The sequence below is a fragment of the Microcaecilia unicolor genome, chromosome 2, assembly GCF_901765095.1.
Source record: "Microcaecilia unicolor chromosome 2, aMicUni1.1, whole genome shotgun sequence".
NCBI lineage: Eukaryota > Metazoa > Chordata > Amphibia > Gymnophiona > Siphonopidae > Microcaecilia > Microcaecilia unicolor.
This window is the reverse complement of record NC_044032.1, coordinates 492,191,013-492,204,167: the sequence shown is the minus strand read 5'-3', so window position 1 is coordinate 492,204,167 and position 13,155 is coordinate 492,191,013. Positions and strand designations below refer to the sequence as shown.

Sequence of the window (13,155 nt, the reverse complement as noted above, 5' to 3'; positions counted from 1 at the left end):
CAAGGCCTAAAAAAACGGCTCTATGATGTCGAAAAAGAAGGAAACTTAAAATAAAGGAAGGGTTTAAAGGGAGAAAAAAAAGAAAACCATAATGAAAAATGAGGAAAAAAAAATAGCCAAAAGGCACCAAAAGCTCTTTTGAACAAGGGGAGTGAGAAGAGTCTTAAAAAGCGCACCTTCTCCTCATGCGGAAAAAAAGAACTGAGGAGACCACGTTCGCGCAACAGGCGAGAAGGAATTCACGCATGTGCGGTGGAGCATGGCTCGCACTCCACAAAGCTCTACTTTTTACTTTGGCAAAATGCTGGATCAGGCGAAGCGGATCTGTGTCACCCACTTCTGAGAATATTGGAGCCTGCTTGTATTCGGAGGAAAGCTATCTTCTCTAATAAAAATGGTTATGTCAAAAAGGGTTTTCAGAATGGCATCGTTAAATATATAACCAGACATTCCACAAGATACTCAAGTGATCTACAATTCAAGCTAGCTTGAGTGTAACATCGACCTAAAATCAGAGCTGAAAACCCAGAGATACCAATGGGTGCCTAAGCAAATCACTACTTTAAAATATCTTTATTGTATTCAGCACATATCATAAGAATTTAATCTAAACACAATTGGTATTAAAAGTCTTTAAATTAATATTATTCTGACAATAGCTGTGAAAAAAAATCTGCATTACACAATTGATTTAGGAATAAAATCAGGAAAAGAAGTATCATAAAATCTAAGTAGAACTATTATCTAAAAGGAATACCTTACTAATGAAGAGGCTGCTACATGTCGCACTCTGGGGTCTTCATCTCCAAGTAGCTGGATGATAACATTGTTGAGTACTCTATCTTGAAGTTTTAATAACTTTAATAAGAAAACATGTTTATTAATAAAACATGATACATGAAGACCAATATTTTAAATTAACTACAGAAACTGAAATTTCACTTTCATAACCATCACTAAGGGGTCCTTTTACCAAGCTGCGCTTGAAAGTGGCTGCAATTAGCATGTGAGTTTCCTGCGCGCTCCAGCCAATTTCTAGTGCTGCGGAAAAATGCCACAATTGTAGTTTGCATCAGCAACGGCTGTACGCTATTTCACAATTGGCATGCGGCCATTTCCACCTGAGCCCTTACCACCACATAGTTAGTTGATGATAAGGGCTCATGCACTAATCCTATGGTAACGGGCAGTGTGCAGCGATGGCCATGCGTTGCCCAATTACCAGAGGGCACACCAACTACCCATCCCCCACACTAAAATATAATTTCTTTTTACTAGTGTGGGGATTGGCGTGCGTTGATCACAATACTGCAAAACACCTCAGGGTGTCCTGCAGTGCTGGTGTTTTGGAGCGAGCTACCGGCCCAGTAGCCCTACCACCCTTTAAAAGGGCCCCTAAGAGAGACAAAACTATAAAGCCAGAGATTTAAAATAAAAAAAAGACATAGAGGCATATTTTCAAAGCACTTAGCCTTCCATAGTTCCATAGAAACCTCATAGTAACATAACATAGTAAATGATGGCAGATAAAGACCTGTACGGTCTATCCAGTCTGCCCAACATTGGTTGACTAAACATAAAACTACTGCATCTCTTTGAGCAACCAAAAAAATTAATCCACAGGAAGTTAAGACTAGAGGTTGGCAGGCTATAAATGTTTTTAAATAAATAGATGTATCATTTTGTAATTATTTTCAAGAATGGAATTTTAAAGCTATTTTTACAATGACTAGCCCCAAGCTGTAATAGTATCCACAAATATAAGAACTTTAAACATGACACAAAAATAATATTTACTTACCCCTGTATAATAGTGGACCCCTCTGTGCAAGTTTTCAGCTTTGTCTTCCAAAAAACTAACCAACCTAAATAATTAGGACAAATAGGACAACACAGCTGATTCTGACCAAACTAAAAAACAATTACTTCTACAAAAATACTTCTGATTACATTTCATTTAAAGACAAAACTGTTACAGACATGATTTGGGTAGAAAATATACCCATTTGGCTACTTTTGCTCCTCCTCAGCAGAATAACCAATGCATTGAAGGATAACAACCTGCACACAGAAACAGTTACAACCTCAATCACCTTACTTGAGCAGACTGGTTGGGTCACTTTGCTCTTTACCTATCATATTGTATCGTGTTACTATGGGGCCCTTTTACCAAACTGCAGTAAAAATGACCTTAGCACAGAAGACTGACCCGCATAAGGATGCACTAAGGCCATTTTTACCTCTGGGGTACAATGGTCAATTTTTCTATTTTCCCCATTAATGGCCACACTCTAATGAGCCCTTACTGCCACCCATTGTGTAAGCAGTAAGGGCTTACACACTAACCACATGCTGATTGGTTAGCTTGTGGCAATGTAGCTGTGCTAACAGATTAGCGCAGAACACACCCACTCTCTGCCACCAGTGATAAAAAGAAATTTTATTTTTTAATGTGTGGATAACGCACACAAATGCAAAAATTACAGTGGGACGGGGTAAGCCCTTTTTTTGCTGCAGTAAGCATGCGTTACTGCTTACCAGAGCTTAGTAAAATAACCCCTAAATGAATTCAAAACTTAAATATAGGGCTGCTTATAAATAGGGTGCTTCATTCAGTCCCAAAGACTAATAACCAAACTGAGAAGCAAATTAGCATTTATGTTTGAATGTGGCTAATGTAACAAACTAAAACAAAACTAAAAAAGCAGTCACAATTCAGAGGAGGGCTACTAAAATTGATCAGATTAATGTACAGTAAGCCTTATCCAGTATGGGCCCAAATATGTATATATTGGAGAAGATTAACAAAGAGATGTTTAAAGGAATTACAATATCTAAAGTTGAACACATAAGGAGGAAGCATTTTTTTTTAGTGTTATTAGTTTCTCCAGTGGCAACAGTGAGTGCAAAAACAGTAATGGAATTCAAAAAGCATGGAACAAGAGCAGCGAATTTATAATGGTGAGAAAGGCACAGTAAAATCTGATATCAATAAGTGGGGAAAACACGCAGAGAAGAGCTCATGATATTCTTTCCTCTGCATGTGTATGTGCATATATATATATATTCTGTTTATGCATTACATATGTTGCATTGCATTTGTGGGGGGAGGGGTAGCTGGGGATAGTGGGGGTGTATCTTTTTGGGAGGTGGAGGTCAGGCCAGTTTGTGGGGAGGGAAACGACTAACTCAAGCTTGCAATATGGCTATGGGAGCACAGGAACTACCATGCATGTCTAAAGGAAATGTCAATAATTAGGAAGATTATTTCTTTTTTTTGGTAATTCACGCTGCTTTTCTTTGAAGAGAGGCAGTTCAGTATATCATCACACATGGGTGAAGTCATCTTCACGGTACTAACATGGATAAAGTAATGCAGTTGCTGTCCTGGTGAACTTGAATGCCCAGAAATAAAAGTAAGTAAATAAACACAAAAAATATGAGGTGATAGCTTTCTAAAGCAAGCCCAAAAATATATTGATATATTTCAATTAAAAGAAATTAACCCATGACACAGGCTTTTGCTTTTTCATTATGTAGACAGAAATTCTGTAAGTGGTTGTTTATTTACTTTCCTGCTTTTCTCTATGTTCTTTTCTTTGGAATGGAATATAAAAGTATTTCTATACTGAGACTTGAATATAAGTACAGCCATACTGGGCCAGACCAATGGTCTATCTAGCCCAGTATCCCGTTTCCAACAGTGGCCAATCCAGATCACAATTACCTAACAGAAACCCAAACAGTAGCAAGATTCCATGTTACCAATCCCAGGCCAAACAATGGCTTCCCCATGTTATGGTTAACATTTATTTGATAAACCACCATTCATAAAATTTATAACACAGTGGTTTACATTTTAAAACTAAGTCTATGAAATAGAAAAGAACAGCAATTCAAACAAAACAAAGGAAAACCAGCCAGCATCAATCATTAGAAAGAAAATACAGTAAAAACTAAACATCAATCACATACAGATCCAGAACAGAACACAAGTTGTAGCTGTCCAGTGCAAAAAAAAAAGTGTCAAGCAAGTGTCCCCCAAATCAGTTTTAAATAAATGAGTTTTAAGGGCCGTCTTAAATTTAGAAATTAAAAGTCCCAGATGAAGAAGTGTGTTAGCAGAAGGTGGTTCTTGAAGCCAATTTATACACCCCCATATCACATTATATATTCTTTTCCCACTTTGTTACTGTGCAAAAGTACATTTATATTCCAAAATATAAACATCGATAAAATCTTTAACATCATTTAATAACTAGCACAGAATAAATCTTTTACAAACGCTATTTTAAAAACACCACTTACCTAAAATCTATTTCAGCTAAAGTTTCCAAAAGCTCAGTTCGTACAAGCCAGTAAGAACTATTCCTCAAATTCAGGAGATCAACAATCAGTTGTAAACCTAATTCACTATAGGTGCTATTACATAAACTCATGAGGCAGTGCTAAAAAGAAGGGCAAAAAAAAATAAATGTGATATGTTAATACTTAGTTCTCAACAAACAAGCAGCTTGTTTCCTGTTTGTGTGGTGTTAACTCCTATGAGTGTTGCTCTCAGGTGTCCAAATCTATGAACACCTTTTTTATTTATTTCTCAAATTACTACAACTTTAAAAGCTAATCAATAGTGGGTAAAATTATAGAACATAAATATAACATGTGTTACACACAAATTTTTTCTAGTATAATTTTCAAAGAAATATAGTTGCCTTAACCCATTAGTGCCCAATGTTCCCATAATAAGTCATATAGGAACAAATTGATTTGTTCCCATATGGGAACATTGGCCACTAATGGGTTAAAAAGGATTAAACATGCCTAGATTGCCCTATCTAAAACAGTCTTCCTCTGGCCACCTACAAACACATGAAAGCTCCTACAGTGTAGCTTCTACAGTGAATATTTCACTTGTAGCTGGATTGTGAGGTTATTCCCAAGAGGTGTATTTAGAAAAGGGGAGGAAAACATCGCATGCATTATGTTTTCAAAGCAAACATGCTATTTTACCCTTTATGGCTACCTCAACAAAAAATGTGAAAAATATATGGTTGCTTTATACTAACATCCCTGTTTACTAAAGCTTAGCTCGAGTTATCTGCAGCAGGGCCCATTTTATTCCTATGGGCCCTGAGGCAGATAACGCGAGCTAAGCTTTAGTAATTAACCCCCTAAATATCTTACCAGCTTCAAATAATATCTTATATATCTTTGCAACAATTATAGATTGCATTAATTGAGTTATAAATTAGAGTACTGCCCATTTATTAAAGCTGAATAGTGATAAAACCAAGGTTCTGTGACTTATGGGCTCATTTTCGAAAAAGAACGTCCGTCCTTCGACACAAATCGGAAGATGGATGTCCTTCTCCCAGGGATGTCCAAATCGGTATAATCGAAACCCAATTTTGGATGTCTCCAACTGCAGTCCGTCACAAGGATGTCCAAATTTCAAAGGGGCGAGTCGGAGGCATAGCGAAGCAGGACTTGGGCATACCTAACACTTGGACGTCTTTGACCCATAATCAAAAAAAGCAAGGATGTCCCTGACACTTGGACGTTTTCACCCGGACGTGTTTTTATTACGAATAAGGCACAAAAAGGTGTCTGAAATGACCAGATGACCACTGGAGAGAATCAGGGATGATCTCCCATTACTCCTCCAGTGGTCACTGACCCCTCCCTCCTCCCACCCTCAAAAAAACATCTTTAAAAATATTTCATGCCAGCCTCAGATGTCATACTCAGGTCCATGACAGCGCATGAAGGTCCCAGGAGCAGTTTTAGTGGGTACTGCAGTGCACTTCAGACAGGCGGACCCAGGCCCATACCCCCCCCCCCCCACCTGTTATATTTGTGGAGGAAACAGCGAGCCCTCCAAAACCCACCACAAATCCACTGTACCCACATATAGGTGCCCCCCCCCCTTCACCCATTAGGGCTATGGTAGTGCTGTACAGTTGTGGGTAGTGGGTTTTGGGGGGCTCAGCACAAAAGGTAAGGGAGCTATGTTCCTGAGAGCATTTTATGAACTCCACTGCAGTGCCCCCTAGGGTGCCCGGTTGGTGTCCTGGCATGTCAGGGAGACCAATGCACTACAAATGCTGGCTCCTCCCACCTCCAAAAGGCTTGCATTTGGATGTTTTTGACATGGACGTCTTTGATTTCGAAAATCGCCGAAAGTCAGAAACATCCATGTCTAGGGACATCCAAATCTAGGGACGTCCAAATTTAAGTATTTAGACGTCTCTGACGGTATTTTAGAAACGAAAGCTGGATGTCCATCTTTTTTTGAAAATACGGTTTTCCCTGCCCCGGATCTGGACGTTTTGCAAAGACGTCCAAATCGCAACTTGGACGTTTCTTTCGAAAATGCCCCTCCACGTAACTCCAACACTAATGTACCTACTAGGGATTACTGTATCAACTGGAACTTTTTTATAAATTGAAAAATCTAAAATGTTAGGAGTTACTTTGGACTCATTTTTGTCTTTGATCGCTGGGTAAATTTGATTACTAAAAAAAAAAAAAAATTTAAACAAACTTTGTCCCCTCAAATTAATTAGCACTATTCACTCCTGGGTAACAACAAAAGTATTAATAACTGCATTAAATATTATTAGTATATATCATGCTAACAGCTATTATGAATACTCTTTATATAGTATATCATATCTCCAAATCTGAGGTGTGTATTCCAGATATGCATTACAAACAGGTCAAGTGGAGATACCTCATTCTGGAGGTCAGGTGTTTGAATTGCGATCACGAACTGACTGTAACACGAAGCAATGTGTATATGGTATTTGCTGTCTGTGTGGGTTGTGGTATGTTGGTCACACTATTAGAAAATTTAAGAACAGAATCGCACATCTTAGTAATATCTGCCTAGCGAAACAGGAAGCACCTTTAGTATCACACTGGGGCACCGCAGGACATGTACTCCCGGATTTACAATTTGTGGTACTATTTCAGGTTCACAACAATAGCAGGGGGGGTAATGTCTCATTGGCGCTCCTACGTCGGGAGCAACGGATGATTTTTATATGGAATACAATTGCGCCAGCTGGATTGAATGGGGAAGTAGAGTGGCCGAATGTTTGAAGGGGTGTGGTTTAGTGACGTTAAAATCAGCTGTGTATGACCAGCGATCCATACGCATGCGCCAGCGTTTTTTGACTGGAAAGTGAATGCATGTGGACGGTAGAGTTCCTGCCCATCTTGTATCCAATAATGGTGAACATTCATCAATTGTGAGTAAATGAGTGTTATTGAAAATTTAAGAGACATGTATATAACTACAGAATCTACATATGGTGCTGTTTTATTAATTTACTTTAGGAACCCGACTCCTGACGACGCTCAAGTAGCAAAACACAGACTGTGTAGGGTCTGGGGTGCATTGCAAGTGGCAATGGGACTGATTGCACACCATCTTTGAAAGTTTTCATAGATCTATATGCTATACTACTATGAAGCTTCTTGATTGACGGAACCTTTGGGGTTTGAGTAACCTGAATTCAAGGACAAACTATATGGATAAAACAGGTCTTATGAACGACATTGATGTATGAATAATCCACTTTCTGTACTACCTGAATGGGTGGTTTTGGTTACTGCTTTGTGAGGACTCATGGAGTAACTTCCATATGTGTATAAAGCGGGGACTGATTTACGAGCTCCCACACATGCAGTGAGTGGGAATTATTTCATGGACTGCTTGCTATAAGCATTATCAACAAGTTCTTCAGGGTACTTAGCAATTTGATGTATTAGTGAGTGATATAAGGTGTGAAGATGTGAATGAGTGTGAATGAGCATACATGTGGGATATTTGGTATTTGATATATGTGAAAAGATTTGAAGATATGATATACTAAATAAGGAGTATTCATAAAGCGAATGATACATACCTCTAGCAGGTATTCTCCGAGGACAGCGGGCTGATTGTTCTCACTGATGAGTGACGCCCACGGCAGCACTGAGGTCCAGAAATCTTCCTAGCAACAAAGCTTGCTAGAGCCTTCGGTCAAGCGTGCCCACGCGCATGCGCGACCATCTTCCCACCCAACTCGCGCAGACATCAGTTAGATCAAAGAGCAAAATGAGAAGAAGATAGAACTCCAAAAGGGGAGGAGGGCGGGTTTGTGAGAACAATCAGCCTGCTGTCCTCGGAGAATACCTGCTACAGGTAGGTATCATTCGCTTTCTCCGAGGACAAGCAGGCTGCTTGTTCTCACTGATGGGGTAGCCCCCCGGCTCACTCAAAACAACAAAGAAGGTCAATTGGGCCTCACAACAGCGAGGACATAACATAGATTGACCTAAAAACCATAACAACTAACTGAGTGCAGCCTGAAACAGAATAAAAATGGGCCTAGGGGGGTGGAGTTGGATTCTAAACCCCAAACAGGTTCTGCAGCACCGACTGCCAAAACCGACTGTCGCATCGGCTATCCTGCTGAAGGCAGTAATGAGATGTGAATGTGTGGACTGAAGACCACGTCACAGCCTTACAAATCTCTTCAATAGTGGCTGACTTCAAGTGGGCCACCGACACTGCCATGGCTCTAACGCTATGAGCCGTGACATGACCCTCTAGAGTCAGCCCAGCCTGGGCATAAGCGAAGGAAATGCAATCTGCTAGCCAATTTGAAATGGTGCGTTTCCCGACAGAGACTCCCCTCCTATTGGGATCAAATGAAACAAACATTTGAGCGGACTGTCTGAATGGGCTTGTCTGCTCCAGATAGAAGGCCAATGCTCGTTTGCAGTCCAATGTGTGCAACTGACGTTCAGCAGGGCGGGTATGTGGACGGGGAAAGAATGTTGGCAAGACAATTGACTGGTTCAGATGGAACTCCGACATCACCTTCGGCAAGAACTTAGGGTGAGTGCGGAGGACTACTCTGTTGTGATAAAATTTAGTATAGGGAGCGTGGGCTACTAAGGCCTGAAGCTCACTGACTCTACGAGTTGATGTAACCACCACCTAGAAAATGACCATCCAGGTCAAGTACTTCAGATGGCAGGAATTCAGTAGCTCAAAAGGAGGCTTCATCAGCTGGGTGAGAACAACATTGAGATCCCATGACACTGGTGGAGGTTTGACAGGGGGCTTTGACAAAAGCAAACCTCTCATGAAGCAAACAACTAAAGGCTGTGCAGAGATAGGCTGACCTTCTACATGCTGATGGTAAGCACTGATTGCACTAAGGTGAACCCTTACGGAGTTGATCTTGAGACCAGACTCGGACAAGTGTAGAAGGTACTCAAGCAGGGTCTGTGTAGGACAAGAGCGAGGATCTAGGGCCTTGCTATCACACCAGACGGCAAACCATTTGAAAGAATAACACCTCTTCGTGGAATCTTTCCTGGAAGCAAGCAAGGCTCGAGAGACACCCTCAGAGAGACCCAAAGAGGCAAAGTCTACGCTCTCAACATCCAGGCCGTGAGAGCCAGAGACTGGAGGTTGGGATGCAGAAGCGCCCCTTCGTTCTGAGTTATGAGGGTCGGAAAACACTCCAATCTCCACGGTTCTTCTAAAGATAACTCTAGAAGAAGAGGAAACCAAACCTGACGCGGCCAGAAGGGTGCAATCAGAATCATGGTTCCTTGGTCTTGCTGGAGTTTCAGCAGAGTCTTCCCCACCAGATGTATGGGAGGATACGCATACAGAAGACCTCCCCAATTGAGGAGAAAAGGCATCTGGCGCTAGTCTGTAGTGGGCCTGAAGTCTGGAACAGAACTGAGGGACCTTGTGATTGAGCTGAGTGGCAAAAAGATCCACCAAGGGGGTGCCCCACGCTTGAAAGATCTTGCGCACCACATGCGAGTTTAGCAACCACTCGTGAGGTTGCATTATCCTGCTCAATCTGTCGGCCAGACTGTTGTTTATGCCTGCCAGATACGTGGCTTGGAGAAACATACCTCAGCGGCGGGCCCAAAGCCACATCTGGACAGCCTCCTGACACAGGGGGCGAGATCCGGTGCCCCCCTGCTTGTTGACATGGTAACCTGGTTGTCTGTCTGAATTTGGATAATTTGGTAGGACAGCTGATCTCTGAAAGCCTTTAGAGCGTTCCAGATCGCTCGCAACTCCAGGAGATTGATATGGAGACCTGATTCCTGGAGGGACCAAAGTCCTTGAGTGTGAAGCCCATCTACATGCGCTCCCTACCCCAGGAGAGATGCATCCGTCGTCAGCACTTTTTGTGGCTGAGGAATTTGGAATGGGCGTCCCAAGGTCAAATTGGTCCACCACCGAAGAGAGTTGCGAAACACGGTGGACAATTGGATCACATCCTCTAGATTCCTGACAGCTTGAAACCACTGGGAAGCTAGGGTCCACTGAGCTGATCTCATATGAAGACGTGCCATGGGAGTCACATGGACTGTAGAGGCCATGTGGCAGAGAAGTCTCAACATTTGCTGAGCTGTGATCTGCTGAGATGCTCTGACCTTGGAAACGAGAGACAAAAGATTGTCTGCTCTCATCTCGGGGAGGTAGGCACGAGCCGTTGTTGAGTCCAGCAGAGCTCCTATGAATTCTAGCTTTTGAACTGGACGGAGATGGGACTTTGGGTAATTTAAAACAAACCCCAGTAGCTCCAGCAGTTGAATAGTCATCTGCATGGACTGTAGAGCTCCTGCCTCCGAGGTGCTCTTCACCAGCCAGTCGTCGAGGTAAGGGAATACAAGCACCCCCAATCTGCGTAGTGACGCTGCACCCACCGCCAGGCATTTTGTAAAGACCTGGGGTGCCGAGGCCAGGCCAAAGGGCAGTACACAATACTGGAAATGCTGTGTTCCGAGACTAAAGCGAATGCTACATACCTGTAGAAGGTATTCTCCGAGGAGAGCAGGCTGATTGTTCTCACTGATGGGTGACGTCCTCGGCAGCCCCTCCAATCGGAATCTTCCTAGCAAAGACCTTTGCTAGCTCTCGCGCGCCCGCGCGCGCCGCGCATGCGCGGCCGTCTTCCCGCCCGAAACCGGCTCGAGCCGGCCAGTCCAGTATGTAGCAAGACAATACATTTCAAGGGAAGACACAACTCCAAAGGGGAGGCGGGCGGGTTTGTGAGAACAATCAGCCTGCTGTCCTCGGAGAATACCTTCTACAGGTATGTAGCATTCGCTTTCTCCGAGGACAAGCAGGCTGCTTGTTCTCACTGATGGGGTATCCCTAGCCCCCAGGCTCACTCAAAACAACAACCATGGTCAATTGGGCCTCGCAACGGCGAGGACATAACTGAGATTGACCTAAAAAATTTACCAACTAACTGAGAGTGCAGCCTGGAACAGAACAAACAGGGCCCTCGGGGGGTGGAGTTGGATCCTAAAGCCCAAACAGGTTCTGAAGAACTGACTGCCCGAACCGACTGTCGCGTCGGGTATCCTGCTGCAGGCAGTAATGAGATGTGAATGTGTGGACAGATGACCACGTCGCAGCTTTGCAAATTTCTTCAATGGAGGCTGACTTCAAGTGGGCTACCGACGCAGCCATGGCTCTGACATTATGAGCCGTGACATGACCCTCAAGAGCCAGCCCCGCCTGGGCGTAAGAGAAGGAAATGCAATCTGCTAGCCAATTGGATATGGTGCGTTTCCCTACAGCCACTCCCCTCCTATTGGGGTCAAAAGAAACAAACAATTGGGCGGACTGTCTGTGGGGCTGTGTCCGCTCCAGGTAGAAGGCCAATGCTCTCTTGCAGTCCAATGTGTGCAGCTGACGTTCAGCAGGGCAGGAATGAGGACGGGGAAAGAATGTTGGCAAGACAATTGACTGGTTCAGATGGAACTCCGACACGACCTTTGGCAAGAACTTAGGGTGAGTGCGGAGGACTACTCTGTTATGATGAAATTTGGTGTAAGGGGCCTGGGCTACCAGGGCCTGAAGCTCACTGACTCTACGAGCTGAAGTAACTGCCACCAAGAAAATGACCTTCCAGGTCAAGTACTTCAGATGGCAGGAATTCAGTGGCTCAAAAGGAGGTTTCATCAGCTGGGTGAGAACGACATTGAGATCCCATGACACTGTAGGAGGCTTGACAGGGGGCTTTGACAAAAGCAAACCTCTCATGAAGCGAACAACTAAAGGCTGTCCTGAGATCGGCTTACCTTCCACATGGTAATGGTATGCACTGATTGCGCTAAGGTGAACTCTTACAGAGTTGGTCTTGAGACCAGACTCAGACAAGTGCAGAAGGTATTCAAGCAGGGTCTGTGTAGGACAAGAGCGAGGAGCTAGGGCCTTGCTGTCACACCAGACGACAAACCTCCTCCACAGAAAGAAGTAACTCCTCTTAATGGAATCTTTCCTGGAAGCAAGCAAGACGCGGGAGACACCCTCTGACAGACCCAAAGAGGCAAAGTCTACGCTCTCAACATCCAGGCCGTGAGAGCCAGGGACCGGAGGCTGGGATGCAGAAGAGCCCCTTCGTCCTGCGTGATGAGGGTCGGAAAACACTCCAATCTCCACGGTTCTTCGGAGGATAACTCCAGAAGAAGAGGGAACCAGATCTGACGCGGCCAAAAAGGAGCAATCAGAATCATGGTGCCTCGGTCTTGCTTGAGTTTCAACAAAGTCTTTCCCACCAGAGGAATGGGAGGATAAGCATACAGCAGGCCCTCCCCCCAATCCAGGAGGAAGGCATCCGATGCTAGTCTGCCGGGGGCCTGAAGCCTGGAACAGAACTGAGGGACTTTGTGGTTCACTCAAGATGCGAAGAGATCCACCAAGGGGGTGCCCCACGCTTGGAAGATCTGGCGCACCACTCTGGAGTTGAGCGACCACTCGTGAGGTTGCATAATCCGGCTCAGTCTGTCGGCCAGACTGTTGTTTACGCCCGCCAGATATGTGGCTTGGAGTACCATGCCGAGACGGCGAGCCCAAAGCCACATGCTGACGGCTTCCTGACACAGGGGGCGAGATCCGGTGCCCCCCTGCTTGTTGACATAGTACATGGCAACCTGGTTGTCTGTCTGAATTTGGATAATTTGATGGGACAGCCGATCTCTGAAAGCCTTCAGAGCGTTCCAGATCGCTCGCAACTCCAGGAGATTGATCTGTAGACCGCGTTCCTGGAGGGACCAGCTTCCTTGGGTGTGAAGCCCATCGACATGAGCTCCCCATCCCAGGAGAGACGCATCCGT

At 44.0% G+C, this 13,155-nt stretch overlaps 1 protein-coding gene across 1 annotated transcript in view; it reads right to left on the bottom strand.

Moving 5' to 3' along the window:
• The window catches only part of HTT (huntingtin), a 990,576-nt gene that overhangs the window by 687,737 nt on the left and 289,684 nt on the right, over positions 1–13,155 (bottom strand). The window contains exons 19-21 of the mRNA XM_030191138.1: positions 4,309–4,448; positions 1,802–1,865; positions 758–858 (exon numbers count right to left, since the gene is read on the bottom strand). Coding sequence (XP_030046998.1) covers positions 758–858; positions 1,802–1,865; positions 4,309–4,448 — 305 coding nt within the window. The remainder of the gene's footprint in view (positions 1–757; positions 859–1,801; positions 1,866–4,308; positions 4,449–13,155) is intronic.